The 17743-nt window shown below is 38.9% G+C and overlaps 1 protein-coding gene across 1 annotated transcript in view; it reads left to right on the top strand.

The window, feature by feature from the left end:
* LOC104529854 (sterile alpha motif domain-containing protein 3-like) overlaps positions 1–14511 on the top strand; it is a gene marked incomplete at its 3' end in the record, with an annotated part of 16201 nt that extends 1690 nt beyond the window's left edge. The window contains exons 3-5 of the mRNA XM_010174279.2: positions 3471–3581; positions 13929–14114; positions 14423–14511. Coding sequence (XP_010172581.2) covers positions 3471–3581; positions 13929–14114; positions 14423–14511 — 386 coding nt within the window. The remainder of the gene's footprint in view (positions 1–3470; positions 3582–13928; positions 14115–14422) is intronic.
* Positions 14512–17743: the final 3232 nt, after the last annotated feature.

The raw sequence follows: 17743 nt of genomic DNA, 5'->3' as shown, positions 1-17743 counted from the left end.
CCCCCCAATCCTTCCCTTCCATTCTGATCTATTAGAAGTATTGCAGGTTTGGTTTTGTTATGGTTTTTTTCTGGCTATCTTGGCTAGGGAGAAACATCCAGAGCTCTCAGGATGGTCCCTTCTAAGCCCCCAAATCCTGACAGTACAGAATGGCTTGCCATGGTTGCAAAATGCTCTTTTTTTGAAGGAAAGGACTCTACTACTGAGCCTGCATTAGTACATAATAGTAGCCCAGTAGGAGCAGGTCTGTAGAGCATTCTCTGTAGTGTTTGCCTTTATCCAAAAAGTCCAGGTTGTGCACTCTGAGATGACTTCACAATACAAACCAAAGCATGGTAAATGGTGATGATTGGGTCATTTCCAACCAGATTGCACTCCTGACCAGAAGTAAACTGCTCACGTAGATACATCCTCTTGTCCTTGTGGAAGTATTTATGAAACCCCTCAGGTAAATACTCCTGCATCATTGGAGGGAAGGAGGATGAAAGAAGAAGACAGTGTCACCACATGTACGATCTATCGTAGACCTGTCTCACTTGATTATAGGAAGCTCTGTCTTTCGAGGTAGAACAGGTGTCTGCTGTGAAGAAGACTACTGTAGGTGGGCTCTGCAGTGTCACCACATGTACGATCTATCGTAGACTTGTCTCACTTGATTATAGGAAGCTCTCTCTTTCGAGGTAGAACAGGTGTCTTCTGTGAAGAAGACTACTGTAGGTGGGCTCTGTACTTCATCCAAAGTGTGGTAGATACATAGTGATTTCAGCAGGGGGTTTCAGAACGAAGTATATCCTTTTGCTTAGGGCAGTTTGAATGCTGCTTTGGATATTTAGATGTCGTATTGGACTTTGTCAGGGATGTTTGGCTGGGCTGTTCTCAGGTATGGCTGTTCCCTGTGTATTTCTCAAGTCCTACAAGTGCAAGTTAGGCCTTACTGTCTCACAATGAACATGCAGCTGCAGTACTCTAGGGGCACAGCTCTTCTGTGAAGTTCTGCAGGAAGATTACTTTATCTTCCAATAAAATACTGGAAATCTCAAATATTAGTGAATATAATCTGCCTTAAAAATCTTTTTTTTTTTCCCTATCTAGGCTTCTTGCCTGGAAAATAAGATGCTGATATTCCTCTGTTTACAAGGAAGTTAGGTAAAGAAGCTGCTGTTTCGGAAAAAAATTCTGTGTCAGAGTCAAGGACCACAGAAGAAAACTCAGGCATGTTTAAGGAATGCATTCAGTCATGTATTTTAGGGTGAGTAGAAAATCAAGGTCTTCTGTGCAGTTTGGGATCTAGAATGACAAAAAAGCTCCTACACTAAAATAGTATTTTATTATAAAACTAAGAGCTGTAGCCGCATATGCAGGTAGCTCTGACTCTTGCTTCGTAACTCTGGAGTGCTTGTCAAAGTGATGTAGTTTGAAATGATTTTGTCTGTTTGGTACATCTTAAAAAAAAAAAAAATCCTGTAAGAATAATTTATTTTGACCTAATTCAAGGACTCATGAGTAGAATAAAGTGTACATTACACTTTTTTGACATAATGTAATTTTTTTTTTTTTATTTGTAAGTAGTTTTGACATAGCAGAATAGAACATATGACAAAACCAAAAGTGCACAATATATGTGAAGTGATCTTGCATTTCCTCTGCTGCTCAGTGATGTTAGGCTGAACTGCAGTCTTGGTTGCAAAAGCAAAGTTGCCACACTAAGGTTCACTGTTACTAGCATCCATAGCTGAGTGTGTGGTCCCACAGTGTCAGGGGACAACTGTGAAAACAGTCTACGTGTTCCTAGCCCTTCTTCTGCAGTGCCTGAGTCCAGGTGAAAATCAACCACCTTTTCTCTTTTGCAGAGTTATTTCTCAGGTAGGCCAGTTCCCAGAACTAGCTTACCCTGCCAGTACCAGTGCCAGGGTGGAGAAGACATTGCCCAGCCAAAGGGGCAGGGGAGAAAGCAGCATCATAGCAGTCTTCTGGGTCAGCTGAAACTGCTGTGGAGCTTCCAAGATTTGCCAGTAGTATTTGCCAATTGTCTTTTTCATGTGAATCCTATCCCCAGTGCTTGTTGGTGCACTCCTGGCTGCCCACTGCTTTATCCTGGTGTCCCTAAAACCTCTTCTCACTGCGTGTGAGTTGTGCTCAGCTCACCTCTCTGCTAGGAATGGAAATAAAGTCATTGGTTGGACATGGAGTTTTGAGTATGGTAGATGAATGCTTTCTGTGTGGAAGTAACGGACTTGTGAAAGGACACCAAGTGTGATTTACAACTCAAGCAGTTTGGATTAGGATGTGGAAATAGGGTATTGTGTCTGTCACTGGAAGTGTTCTGAGTCATGCACTAGAAATTGTGCTTATGTGCATATGAGCAGCTCGCACAGATGTTACCAGGTAAATATCAAGATGCTTTCCAGTTCCAAGTTCGATTGTTTCTAGGAATTGCATAGAGAACATACTGGATTTTTCTGCTTTTAACTGGATAGCTGAAAATGAGATGTATTGATTCATGAAAAGTGGAAACTCCCCTTATAAGCTTGGCAAACGTTAATGTCACTTCTAGTAATAGCCTTTCATGTGTGAATGCAGCTGAGGCTGGAACAGTTTGTAAAGCATCTTTGGAATTCAGAGGTTCTGAAGAGATGAGGTACAGAAAGGGATATATCCCCCCCATCCTTCCCCACCAAAAAAAAAAAAAAAAAGATAACTGCTGTGAATTCTTGGCAGAACTAATATGGGGGCTACTATTACATTGCCTTTCTCTCAGTGCAGGGTAAACCTACTAATGTTGGCTTCTGCCAACAAAAGAAGAAATAACAGGAAAATGATGACGAAGAGAGGCAGACACAAAGGTTAAATAGAAAGCACATAGCAAAGTGAGTATCTGGAACTTTTGGTGCTAGTGACCAACTGGAGTTGGAGCAAATAACCAGCAGTAGGGTGTGAGATCAGGTGGTGTTTGAGGATCTTCTAGGGTAGTTGGAGTAATGTAGAACTGACTTGAACATTCAGGATAGATTTAACCTCCAGAAAAACACGTGTTCAGGGTTCTAGTTGAATAGAAACTCTCTTACAATACTCTGTAAATCACTCTTTCACCCCACTCCACCCCTTGCATATTGTAATGGTGAGTTATTCTCTGAGATTAAGAGATGTCAGGCTATGGAGATTACAGTTATCCTGCAACCCCAAGAAGGTTTATTTTTTTGGGCTTTGTAACTGTGTACTAATTAGAATATTGCTAGACAGTCTTATTTACAGTTTTCCTTTTAACTTGTCAGAGTCTGATAATTGAACTAAGTTTAAGAAATATCAGCATCACATAAAATCATGACTATTCAGTATGTTAATTTTTCTCCTTTTCTATTTCTGCTACTGGTATTTTAGGGTTCTAAAATACTGCTTTTCCATAAACTGCATAAAAGTTGACAGTGAAAATCCTCTTTTTTTCCTTCCTTTGCTCTCCCTCCCCCCTCCAGGGCTACTGGCAGACAAATGTTAAATTCTCCTGGTCCTGTGGAGCATAAAAAGTATCTGTGTTCGACTGAGAATGAAGAAGGACTAATTGATCAAAGAGTGCTAAAGCAAAAGTGAGTTTATAATGCATTTCCTAAATTTTCCTTACCTTTAAAAAATGACAGAACAAAGCAAAAAGAAGTGTTTGAGACTAACAGATACCTTATAAAAAGTGATCCTAATTATTAGAGGCCTGGTCAGGTATATTTAGAAAACAGCAAGAACAGAAACTTACTAGGATTCAACTGAACGCACTAGTCAAATGGTATTTTTTCTGCTCTTCATCCTCAGTCCCTGCTCTTTATCTTGTGTTGCCTCATGCAGAAGGCAAGGTACAAGTTTGTCTTAATTTGTCTGGTTTTTAAAAATCCTCTTTTACAGATGTGTTTTCAATAGCAGTCTGACAAATTAATCATTACAGAGTGGAATATGGCTATAAAAGAATTGTGTGCTTGAGGCACTTTAAATATAGCACATGTGAAGGTAGGCGTGCTGGTTCCATTTGCACACTCACTTTCCTTGGGTATCAAAATGAGTTGTCTTAAAAACTGGAGGCAAGGTGAGTGCAGGTTTCCTTGTGTTTTGGTGGTTTTGTTTTGGTTTTTTTCCTTTTCCTACACATACTTTTCCCCTTTGAGATTGGCAGTTAGTGTTAGGAGTCTAGTTTCTCTTTCAAGGCAATTGTTTTCTTGTTTGTAAAGCTTTCTCTGTTGGTGATTATCCCCCTCTATTCCTGCCTGCTATAATTTCTCCCACATAGATCTGACTGATGGCTTCATCATTGGTCAGATATTCTGAGATAAGGAGAGGTCTTCTGTAAAAATGTCTATTTTATCACTTAAAAAAAGTAACAAGGAGTTAGGAGTAAGGCTGTTTGGGAACAGAGGCAAGGGCTTAGTGGATCACATAGTTAATGCTTTTAAAATAAAATTCAGCTATGAGCTTCAAAAGAACAAAAAAAATCTCAAACCCGAAGATCCTGTCAGCATCATTGACAAAGAAACAAAACCAAATCACTTAAAACCCTCAGAATAAACCATTAAAATGATCTTGCAGTTATGGTTTTTAGCCTGTGCTTCTAAAGGATGCTTATTTTTAATTAATTATGAGTAATTTGCCTTGTGCTGTATAAAGAGTTTTAAATGGATTGTATGAATCAGTGTAACCCAGAATTGACTGGCTTTAGGAAATGTTCTCGGTTACTACTGTAGCTGAGAGTCAGTATGTAACTTCCAAAGGCCCATAATGGCCTGTTAAGGGGAAAGGGACTGCAAACCAGCAAGCAGTGCCAATCCACCTTGGGGCAAAGAAGCAGAAGAGGAGGGACATCTGCTTCTGTAAATAGAAGTGTCCTTTCTCAATGAAATACTAGATGTCCTAAAAGTCAGTGGAGCTGTGGTGATTTGTAGTCTTGAAGACCTGAGTAAATTTTATGAGGGCTTCTATTTAAAGATCAGATGAGAAGCTGGCAAGTCTCTTTCTCTGAAACAGCTGTTTGATCTGACTAAATCTGAGGATGGAACTGAATGGCCATTGCATCCATTAACTGCTGCACTGGGTTCATCCCACGCTATATATTATTTTTGGAAGTGAATGCTGCTGTTTAGATATGTCTATGACTTGCCCCACATTGATAAATGCAATATTATAGAGTTTAGGTTTGATATTTTGTTTTTTCCCTTTTCTTCCTGCCTTCTTTTCCCTTCAGTACTCACTGCATTTTTTTGACAACCAATGGAAAATTGTAATGTTTTATATGCTTGAGGGATTGTGCCAGCTATAAGCAGGTGGTAAAGGGTTGAACAAGACATTTGTTTTCGAAATTTGATTATGAGAACAGAAAAAGCTGTTTTGACTATTATATAATGATAGATTCTTACCCTAGAGTATAAAAGTAAACCCCCTGTCTATTCTGCTAATATACTAAATTTGAAAGCTGGGTTGGTTAGTTGATTTGTTTTTTCACTTAAGTTCCAGTCTATGGATTTATGTGCTGTGCTGAAAAGTCATTTTTCACATCAGATTAGCAGTGGCTGGTTTTTATATTTTGGCATAATGTTAATCAACATTTCTGTTAGATCAACTAGTGGTTTTTTTCCATTGCTTTAAATTCGGAATGTTCGAATTCTATGCATGTGTTTCTCTCACCTAGTCTCTCATCTTAACTAATGGGGAAAGGGAAGCTGTAGTAATACAGAGAAGTTGTTCTGCAAATAAATGCTCTGGACTGTCTTATTCTGAGTAAGAAGGAGGAGGATAGGTACCCATTTCTTATCAGCAAGGCCAGATTTGGAAGAACAGCTTAGAACAATGATGACTTCCACTACTCCTTAATGGGTGTTCCCACCTCACCCACTTATTTGATGGCAGAGCAGTTCATACAAGCACTTCTAGAGTCAATTCTGCCAGGGGTTAGTTTAATTCAGTGGGGTTGATTTAAATGTACAGTTCAAATGATCAATATTTCGCCAGGGTTATATTTGTAGCCTCTGTCTCCTCATTCATTTAATCCAAACTGAAAAAGAAGAACTTGAAATTTTGTGGGTAGTGTTTTTGGATTTTTTTGTTGTTGATGATTTTTCCTCAAAAGACCCATGCAACTATAGCTTCAATATTTGGCATGGTTTTTGTTGAAATGAATTTGTGGGTGCTTTTATGGGTTATTAGTGCTGGTGAGTTGGCTCAAAGTTTCTCTGTGGTTTTTCCTGTGTAGATAGTCCTAACAACTGTGTTAAATATGCCCTTCTGTATTACTAAATATTACAAAAATATCAAAGAAGATTGCTTAAACACAAAAAATGAGGAGTAAGTGGGTGCAGCAATTGTATAATTTAATTTTGAAATTGTGCATAAGTATAACCAGATGAGGTTTGCAGGTTAGCTCAGTGGAGTAACTTTTTACGAGCAACTACAGAAGTGAAAACAGCCAGTCTTTTTGTTAATCTCCCAAGAAGATTAATCTTGAAGCAGTGTTCTTCCGTGAAGACAATAAGATAGCTACAGAGGATGATTCAATAAATACGTTTCCCCTATACCTGCTTTTCTGTATCAGAGTAGCAGCAGTTTGATGGCTCCTGGCATCCTGGTGTTTATCTCGTTGCTAAGACAGAGGCTGTCATTACTTGTAAATACCCGACACTTCTGTGAACACCAACCTTTTATTGGTTGGTTTATATGTCCTGTCTGCCTTTCCTCAAGGTGTTTGTTTATCAGATGACATCCCTAATGTACACATTTTTCACTGTTTCCAATATGATGGCCCAGCTGCTTTCCTTCAAGAGCGATGTCCTGATACAGGCTTCTTTGTACATTTATTCTTTCTATAAAGATGTGTTCTGTAGCTCTTGAGTGTTGTGTAACAGATTTACTGTCTGGATGCCTTGAAGTAGTTTGCTCAGAGCAGGTTTATGTGCACCAGCAGGATAACAGATCTTCTGGCCAGCCTTGACAGCCTTGAACTTCTCTATTTGCTGCGAGTTTGGAAGATGTGGTTAGTGCTCAGCTAAACCTGGGCCTTCTAAGTGTTCATATACCAATAAAACCATTGACAGCACTGGTGCTGGTGCCCATCTAAATTTGGGCTGATGCCAAGGGCAATGAATTGGAAGATTTATTTGAAAATAAACTTGGCTTCCAGCTCCAAGATGTCCGTGATGGCAAGCATGGTTGCAAACCACCATTCACTCAGTGGAGACATCTTGCCTTCATGGCCTCAAGTTGTGTCAAAAGTCCGTGATGGCAAGCATGGTTGCAAACCACTGTTTGTCCGTTCACTCAGTGGAGACATCTTGTCTTCATGGCCTCAAGTTGTGTCAAGAGAGGTTCAGATTGGATATCAGGAAAAATTTATTGATTGAAAGGTTGTTAGGCACTGGAACAGGTTGCCTAGGGAAGTGGCTGAGTCCCCATCCCTGGAGGTATTTAAAAGATGGGTAGATGAGGTGCTCGGAGATATGGTTTAGTAGTGGACAGGTATGGTTGAACTCTGTGATCTCCAAGGTCTTTTCCAACCAAACAATTCTATGATTCCATGATTCTAAGCTCTCAAGAGGTCAGGCACTTGCCGGTGTGCACTATTGCAATACTTTGAATTAGTAACACCTTGCTGATAGGGACTGAAGGTGAGCAGAGCATGGAACCACGTTAATGATGCTGTACATCTCCTTAGCTAAGGCAGTCTCACATCTAGTTTGGTCGGACTGCAGGCAACTGCACGGACTGCTAGGCAGCTGCACCTGAGGTGTGTTTTAGTTTTGACATGTCATTCTTCTAATGATCTTTATAGAGCTCCTTCCTTTGCTTCCCCATTACCTATATATCAGTACTGTTGGTCTGTGTTTAATGTGTTTTATCAGACACACATGCTTGTGCTTTGAAAAGGAGGAGAAAAAAAAATATAGAATAGCTAGCCTGAAAAATTGTTGCTTAGTCAATAATTTCAGATTATTTCACTCCTGTTACACAAGAAAGCAAATATTTCTTCTATACATGTGTATATATATACACGTATGCCGCTATAGTCCCGCAAATAAAAATCTTAGCTGGACTGTGCCTCTTTTATGTAACTTAAGAGTTCTTAGTTTCTATGCAGAAACCTTAATGTTAAAGCACCAGAATTATTTCTAGTAGATGTTGTGCTCTTTTTTTCAATTAGTTCATATGGACATGAAAAGCAACCACAGTCAAAGAAAAAAAAAAAAAGTTAAGTCTTTGATAGTGGTCAGTAGTAGAAGAAAAGATGTACTGTCAGTTTTGTTCAGAAGTACACACATCAGATGCTTCCTTTGATTATATCTATTCAACAACTAATGTTTAGGGATTCCAAAACAATAAATTGCATCTAGCCCATTAATTTTAATAGTGATTGATTGAATCTTTCTTCTATGAATTTGCCTGAATACTTCAGAAGCTATTTAGATAGATAGATTCCCCTGTTGAATGATGTGTCATAATAGAAAAATAATTTATTCTTTTTTATTTTAATGATTCCTGATAATTTCACTTCAATTGTTATTCCATCATCACTAAAAAATGTTATATCTGTGGGTTCGGGTTTGTTTTCTGCAAGGTTTGGGGGAATTTCTTTAGGTTTTCAATTTACGTGGTTCCGATAATTTCTGGCACTGTTTTTTAGGTCAGCATTTAATGTCTTTGTCATTGCAGCAGGGAGCTTAAGGATACTAATTTAAATTTAAAAAACTAGAAGACACAGTAATATCTTCTCTGTGCTTGTTGCTTCAGTGTTTTGGACATTAGAGAAACTGGACTCATGTTTTTGGAGCACTTGAGGTCAGCAGAGCTGAATTTATTGATATGGTGCTCTGAGTCTTCCACAGAAGTTTGCAGGAGAAAAAAATTGTTAAATCTTTCATCCACACCAGAAACAAGCCAAGCATTACAAATTATTTGTAGGAGATACTAACTGCATTGCTTTGTTAAGGTCTAGCAAAGTCATAAAAACCAAATACATAAAATTCTTTGGATACAGTATAACACATATTTCATGGGTGAATGCAAATGAACACTGCTTCATTACAATGGCTTGATTTAGGTGCAAGTTCTATCAGTCAGATTCCCCATGAAGCATTTTCTCTCTCCCTGTCTGTAACTTGCAGCTGCTGCCCTTGCATGAGATGGAAGTGCAGAGCCTTTGCTTGTGAATGGAAACTGACAAAAAATCTTGACTCCTTCTAGAAGGTTGTGTTTGCATCTCACAGACTTTCTTTAAAGCTGATTAATTTTGTCTGTAACTTCCTGCTTGTACTGAATGCGATGATTTCTATAGCAAGGATACTGCAGGAAAAGCTGGAACTGGTAGAGCTGCTCTGGGAAATGGGCCTGTCGGCTCCTGGGCCTTGCTGAAGCTAACACTGCTGCGGGTAACTTCTTGTTCAGTCTAAAGGATACCTGCCCCTATGTTTAGTGGGAACTGAAAAAGTAAAAGACATCATCAAGTACTAGGTAGGTCGACTACAAATCTCAGGCTTTAGGGAATAACTGTGAAACTGTGCATTTGTGCTGGAAAGCAGGAAACAGCAGTGAAGCACATGAAGGGAAAGGCATGAGAATCTCGGGCACAGATGTCAGAACTGTGAATAGTAAAAAGAGCCCTATTTTATCCTACTATTGAAAGAGGAAAGAGTTTATTTTGGTATTTCATCATCTGTCATAACTTTTGATGGAAATAACCTTTACAACCTTAAATATTGTTGTAAAGTTGAAGGCATATAATACATCTGTTAGTGAAATGGAACATTTTCTATGACTGTAGACTTTTTCTTTCCTTCACATCTGCAAGCTCCAGGGTTTTTTTTTCTCTTCTGTTTCTTCCTTGGCTTTGTAGACATGGACTTTTTTCGACCCTACAAATCATCAGATAGGAGTCTCTTATTGATGTTTGGTGTAGACATGTGAAAGGCTAGACCTTCACTTGTGAAAAATGTGAAGCTACTGAGGCTCCTCTCATGTGCTGAGTTTTATCTGGACACGCCAAATGTGGGAGCCCATTGATGTCAACAAGGTTCTATTCAGCTGTGATGTCCTCTGAGCAACTGGGACCTGAGCTAGTGCAAGATGTAGCAATGGTTGCCATAGACTCATGGACTTCAGTAGATATACAATGAGAAAAGCATGTAGCACACAATATTTATGTGTGTGCTCAGTTGTCCTTTAAGTAACATTTTTTTTTTTTTTTAATGAACTAAATAGATGCAGGAAACTGATCCTTCCTACCAGTATGCTCAGAAGCTTAAAAATGACAAAATCATGTTTGAACCTGTTTCTAGGTCTCTGCTGCACTTTGCACAGCTATCTTGAATGAGCTGTCTGTATTGATGCCAAGATTATTTTTACTGACTTGTTACAGATAATTCAGGCAGTTTTGTGTCTCTGCATGAGGTTGCACAGGACACTGAGCTCTGAAACTGTGTTCTAAAACCTTCATCCATCTGGGTGATGCTGCAAGTGTGTAAAGTCTTTGCCTTTCTTGTAGTAAAACAAGATATTCCCTGGGATTAGGGATCCTAGGGGTTATATAATTCAAATAGGTGGGGTTTTTTTGGTTGATTAGGGTTTTTGTTTGTTTTAGGTTTTTTTGGTTTTTTGCCAGCTGAAGGAAAAAAATGGCTCCTCCCAGAATTATGTTGTTGTATAGTTTCATGTCTCAGTAAATGTGCTGTGCATCAGCAGTGTAAGGCTGTAAAGGAGCCAAAGAAAGACACAGCTGTGTGAAAGAGTGCTGTGACTTAGTGCAGTAAATAAAGTGGTTATCTGCAAAAGCTGAGTGGCCAAAAGCTCCGTGACTAGTTGTGTCCTTACTGAGGAGATGCTTCTTAGGATGCAGTTCCATATTGCAGCTGAACATAGGGACCAGCTTGCTTCCTCTGCGCTGGTATTTGTCTCACCTCATGGGGAGCTATTTTGGGGACCTAAACAGTGAGAACACTAAGCCAAGAAGAAAAATGAAGAATTTAATCACACTGTAGTTCCTTGAAGTAACTTGCTGCGTGGTTAGAGGCTTCCATGGCAACCATTGCTACATCTTGCACTAGCTCTGCTGACCTCAAGTGCAGTACCAGTAAGAGAGGCATGGAGACATGTGGCAGTGGGGAGAGAGGGTTACCGCCTTTTGGCAGCAGCTAGCCATTGGATTGATTTGGCTGCAGCATCAAATGTCTCAAGACTGAGAGAAAATAAAAGATGTAATAATTTGTGTTTTGGGATCTGGATCTTATCTCTCTCTGGTTAGCTAGAAAACCAGAGAGGGTTGGTTGGAATCAGGCTACATATGTTTAGACCTAAATCTCTAGCTGTATTGCTGCTCTCCACAATCAAGGAAGGTCTAGGCTGTATGCATAAATCACAGTGCACATACAGTTTAACTGAGCTGTTCTTTTAGTTAAACAAGTTTGCATGTGAGCATTTCTGGGGATAAAGTTTAGTGTGGAGTTGTGTCTTATTTCAAACAAACTTGTATTTTATTGTAAAATATTACTATACATATTTAACATGACTGCCCACAGCGGTGATTTCAGCAAAAGCTAGTAAAATATTTAATCTCTTGCACTGTGGAGACTAAAGGAATTTTTGGATCTTGTTTGGACAGCAAGGAAGTATCTTCTGGGTTGGGTAAAGCTGAAGAGAAATGGAATTTGGAATATTTTTGTTGTACTGGCAAATGTGGAAGGGAGAGTTACCATGCCTCCATGCTATCCCAACTCCAAGAAAATTTTTTCTTCAAATAACTGAGTACAGTTCAATTTGTCTGAACTGAACCTGTTAAACTGTTCCGCTTTTTGAAATGGTGATTCAGCTTCACTGGTATTAGCAACAACAGGAATTTCAGTGCTGCTCAGCTACAAATTACTCCACTTTTTAAACTTCTGTACCTTTTAAAGCTATTTTAAATACAGCATGTTGAAAATAGCATGTAGTAGCTTGCAGCTTGTCTACTGCATGACTTTCATCAGTAAAGCTGGTGAAAGTACAGGATTCAAACTCATAGGCTGCAGAGCTCCTCATTGATGCTACATTGAACATCTGCATTTTATTTGCATAAGGAGGGACTTCCAAGGGATTTCAGAATCTGGGTTCAGTTTTATTTTCCAATTTGTGTATTAATTTATCACCGAAATAGGACATGAATTTGTCTTTGTGGATATGTTTGTCACTTCTTGCGCAGCTTTTCCTTCTTTTGAGACTATAAAGTACTAATAGAAGTTCACTACAGTTTGCATCTACTGTTAAGCATCTGTGTCCTAAAAAATCTGGTGAGCTTGGAGAGACAGCAGTCTTGGCCATTTTGTACCTGTTTTGCATGGGGAAACAGTAGTGCTGCTATGAGGATCAGATGACAGTACCCAAATCTATTTATTTATCTATTTATTCTCAGCACTGCATCACAGTTTCCAGTAGTGCTGGGGTTGGTAAAGTTGTATCATGGCTGTAGAGCTTTTACCAGCCTACAAGCTACCAACCTACATTAAAAGATGCCAAGATGGTGTGGCAGCATAACCAGGTCAACAAAGTTGAGGGTTATAGTCTAATCTACTCAAGAAGGTATTGAGGATATAATGATGACTATAGGGGCCTAAAATAATATGCCTCCCAGATATGTAATAATCTTTCAAAGTGGTATAAACTAAGCTATTGCAAATGCTCATCCGTTAGTATTGCAGTTGATTTTACCAGTCTAAAGCTACTGGCTACCATGTTTGGTTTTTTGTTTTTTGGTTTGGGTTTTGGTTTTTTTTTTTTTTTTTACATCCCTATCTGAAAGAGGCTGGATAGCAAAACCTCTCAATGAAAACCTTGCTAAAACTCTTCACAACTCTTACTTGTATACCTAGCTTTTGTTTATAGGCTACCACAGAGACATTTACTAGTGAAAACTTATGTATGTTGACTGACGTCTGGCAGTATTTCCCTCTGTAACTTTCACAGACTCAAAATCTAGAGCAGCTTGGAAGGGACACCAGAGCATGCCTAGTCCAGCCACAAGTCTCTGTGCAGGAGCTTTCACCTACCAAGTGGAAGGTTCCTAACTTGAGACATAAATAGTGTAGATTTCAACAGCTGTGGTAACTATCTTAATTTCCTTCATAATTAGTGGAAAGAAATAGATGAGAGAGAACATCTGGTCTGATTTAGTTGTCTTCTCATTGTTCTGTCATCCTTCAGTGGTGTTTCTCTCTCCCTAGTGAATATAAAGGTAGTGCAGATGATTAATTCAGATATGGATATCTGTATATTTATACCATTTAAGCATCTATATTTGTCATCTATAATGACAGCATTTTATTTTTAAAATTATTTCAAAAGTCTGCTAGTAGTTTCCAAATTGCTCTGTGCAACTTATATTAAAGCAAACATAAATTGCAGTGATGCCACACACAGAACATGAACATGACTTTTAGTTGTCTTTGGCACCTCTCATTTGAAATGTCTTTATTTTATTAAGTCTGGACCACTATGACTGGGAAACTGTCTAGGGCTGCCAGAACCACTCCACCTTTTAAGTGGAGTCTTGATTGACTTCCAGTTCAATTTATCTCTACTTTTCCCTGTGTTCCTTCAGAATTAGGGTTTGGTGGGCTCTCTGGAGGCAGGAAGCACTTGGTAGCCAGTGGTGATATCCTGCCTCAGGCTCATCCCAGGTGAGGTGTGACATTTGTAAATAGGGCTGATGGCTCTTCTTGGGACAGGAGCTGTGCCTGCTTTGTTTCCAGCCATTGTGTTGATAACAACTGCCTTCATCCCATATGCAGCTTTTGTAGGTATTCTTTATTTAGAGAGAACAAGCCTTGAATTTCTATAGCAATAACTTTGCTTTGTGTTGAGTTTTTGCTTGTATTTTTCTTTCCTTCTTGCCTGCCTTCCCATAGAAGGACGTGATCATGATGATGTAATCTTTTCTTTTACAGAAAAAATCTGAAATCATTTTTTGCAAGATACAAGACGTTGCAGTGGACAAGTTCTTATGCTTTGCCAGACTTCCCTTATGATGTCAAGTGCATATTAGCAGAAAAAAAGTGCCCTGATCACAGTATGAGAATAAGGATTATTGAATTTTTGCAAGCAGACATGACAAAATACCTAGAAGGATCACTGTGAGTAAACATTGTTAGATTTATTTGGGAGCATTACCTATTGGCTGCAGAAGTCAATTTTCAAATGGATGTAAAGCCATTCTCTTTAATATGCTTGCTTAAGTAGTGGAGGCTAAGGGGCTGCAACCTGTTGAAGTCAAACAGGAGGATTTAATGCAAACCTTAAAGCTGTTCCCTTTGCTATTTGGAGGGGAATCGAGAGTCTTGGAAACAGACGGTTTAATGTATATCAGTATTGACTCCAGACAGTGTCTAATACTGGCTAGAATACCAACTATTTCTTTTACCTCTCCATCTTGTTTGCACAGGTATCCAAACAGCCAGCAATATAACATTGTTGTCAATGCTCTACTGCAGGCATACCCATTCCTCGATGAAGATGGGAATGGTTTTGTAAGTATTGTAAAATTGAAAAATACAGAAATAACTGTCTCTTTTTCTCCCCACATAATCGATCACAAGAAAATAACCTGGTTCAGAGGGAATCAATATCAATTTCTTATACACTGACTCTGTTCAGAGCTGTAAGCTTCACTTTGACATGTTTGGCAAATCACATTCTTATTTCATTATCTTAATTAAAGATTAATCCAGTCACAGCCATTCATCAAAGCCACTATGAGATCATGCAGACCTGTATATGAAGTCCCTGGCTGCTTGTTTGGTACAGTTTCTTTCTGGATTGATTTCCCCTAAAGCATAAATTTAAGTAAATGTGACATTTTTGTTTTTAAAAACAAAGAAGCCAAGCCTTTAGAAAATTGTATGAGGACTAACATACAGCTGATGCTCTTGCAATGCATTATAATCACTTGTGTGTTAGATATCCAGCTGCAACATGTGGTAATACTATTGGTTTTGGTATGTTGGGAATCTAGGCTCAATTTAAAAAAAAAAAAACAAAACACCAAAAAAAGCCCCCCAAACCCCCCACTGGTTGGGATCTCAGTGAGGGTGTAACAGAAAGCAGTGAAAGGAGATGGCTTAAATTTGAACTACATTTTCTTTCACTCTTGTGACCCAGAATACATATCTGTGGTCTCAGAGGACAGTGTTCACCTTTTGACTTCACATCATTGCTTTGCCATGTGATACTTTTATAGCATCTTGTAAAAGCTTGTGAGACTCAGTGGGGGTTGTTAGCTTTAAACACATATAAATATAGTTCTCGTGTACAGTTACTGCAGAAAGCAAAATAATTTTGAGAATAAAAAAAAAAGTGAGGATTAAGGGGTGACTATTCTAGTTCTCCCCTGAGCCCAGGCATTGTAGGAGGGAAGGTACTAAAGAAAACAAGCACATATCAGAAAGAAGGGAGGGAGCAGAAAGATCAGAGAGCTGTGGTCCACCCTTATTTTTAATCAATCTGGATTCCTCTCTGAATACCCCACTGGGGGTCCCAGGCAGGGTCCTGGGTAATGCTATAGCTTCATCTGTCTCCCTTTGGGAAGGGGAGCTGGAATGTCGCTCCAGGTGGGTCCAAAGACTTTTTTACAACCTTTAACTTTTAAAAACTGTTTTTAAACAGAGGTTTAAAGCTAAGTTTCAAAGGGCTTTTACTGCAGCAGGACCACAGACTGAGTGAAACTACTTATAACTGCATCCTTTGGGAAATGGCTCATCGCTTCCCAGATGGACCCTTGAATTGGTGCTGGCAGAAGTTGCATGATGGGGCAGAGACTTCAGAGTTGTTCTTTATCTTCTGGTATTTCTATCATGTTTAGTAGAAAACATCTGTAAGAAACTACCATAAGTAAGTGAGGAAGCTGGAATGAGCAGTTTGCAGTGTTGTAGTCTAATGCCCCTCTCCTTTGCTGGAGGCAGGGAAAGATGCACTAAAGCTGTATGTCTGTATACTTAACTTTGGGGGAGGGGGTGAGGATGAATTACTATTTTTATCATCCCTACTGTTAGACATTCTGTTCTTCCTTCACAATCATAAAGGCTATAAATACTTATTTTTTTCTTTATCTGAGATAGTTGTGTGTTACAAGAGCAATGGCTTAAAACAAACCCTAGAACATATGCACAGCTACTTTAAATGAGATGCAGTAAAACTGAATTCATAGATCTTTAAAAAACCAAATGAACAACAATAAAAAATTGACTAACCACCACTGTTTCATCTTTTCTCAGAAAAAAAGTGTCTTCAGCAGCTCAGAAAAGTGAAGGTTTTGTAGGCTTTTATTTCAAAATTGCCTTAGGCTAGCATGCAACTATATGAATTGCTACTTGCTATTCCTGTTAACAGCATTGAATCACAGGTCTTGAGATGTAAAATATTACTTCCTGAGAGGTTTTGAATGCCTTAAACTTGTTTATCTAGAATCGCTAGACAGTTACTACAATTTTTAATAGCACATTTAAAGTATTTAAGAAAACTATAATCAATAAAATAATTCAGAGGTAAAGTAGAAAGATCTGTATTTGGGGACTGATTGCTAATTGTAGAAAAGGAGAACTGTAAAATGGGAGTAGTATTTTAAGCAAAATGGTAGTTACATTAGTTATTCAATAATGGAATAGAACTTATGGAGATACAGTTCATATAATGGTTTTTGATGTCTACATTAGGAAGAGGGGAATAGCACTGTGGAAGTTCTTTTTTTCTTTCTGTGGACTCCAAAGGGAGCCTCTGGTGACCAGCTGTGCACAGATATCTGTGTCTGATAGATAATCCCCTCCTTTTGGTGTGTTGTAAGGCTGAAGAAAGGGACCCACTGAACATGGCAGTTCATCTGGGTAGGCCTCTGAGAAAAATGGTATCCAGGAGTGGTAGATTTAAAGTTATCTAAGTTTATTTAGAATGACAACAAACATGGTTTTATGTATTCAGACTTTTAGTTTCTTGTGAAAGTAACAGGAAAAAGAAATAGTAGCACACCTTTCAAAAAATAAAAGGGCTTAACGTAGTTTCAAGTATTCAGTCTTATGTTCACTCTGGTGTGCTGGAGCTCACTTTTGCCACCAGGTGTTTTCCTTCCTGCTACACAAAATACTCTATCCCACTGTATTGTTAATGATGTTAATTTATTGCTCTTTATTTATTGCTGTGCTATGTCTCGGTTCCTAGATTCAGTTAAACTCTACATTTATGCTTAAAAGGAAAACAATTGTTTACCCTTTGGGCTGGAGGAGCAGCCACAGCATCGCCGGGGTCCGCAGAGGCTGCGGTAGCTTATAATGCGATACCCTGAGAAGTTCCTTCAATGGTGTGATTTTATTTTTAACTTAAGAGAGTCTTATGGTTTGGAGCCTTTCACCAGATACAGGTGTGTCTTGGCTGCTGGAAGGATGCAGTGGAGACTGTTTTGGGTTCTCCCATGGCCAGTATGCACGCCTGTACATAACATGGGTGGGCAGGGACAGCCCATGGGGATTTCCAGCTGAGAACTGGGGAAGTTCATCCCATGAAAGATCTTGACATTCCAGAATTAGATTTTTCTTCTGATCAAGAACAGAAAATCATAAAGAACTTGATCTTCTGAAAAACTTGGGAGAATCTTTGAATTGGAAATGTCAGCACTTTTGTTGCAACATTTTTGTAGAAATGGAATGGCTTGAAAAATTGGAAAGGGGAAACATCTGATAGAAAACGTAGAGGAACAATAACAACAAAGAGCACTTAA

Source organism: Antrostomus carolinensis, unplaced genomic scaffold (assembly GCF_000700745.2).
Source record: "Antrostomus carolinensis isolate BGI_N321 unplaced genomic scaffold, ASM70074v2 scaffold15820, whole genome shotgun sequence".
Classification (NCBI taxonomy): domain Eukaryota; kingdom Metazoa; phylum Chordata; class Aves; order Caprimulgiformes; family Caprimulgidae; genus Antrostomus; species Antrostomus carolinensis.
Note: the sequence above shows the minus strand (reverse complement) of the source record. Positions and strands in the feature narration are given on the sequence as shown.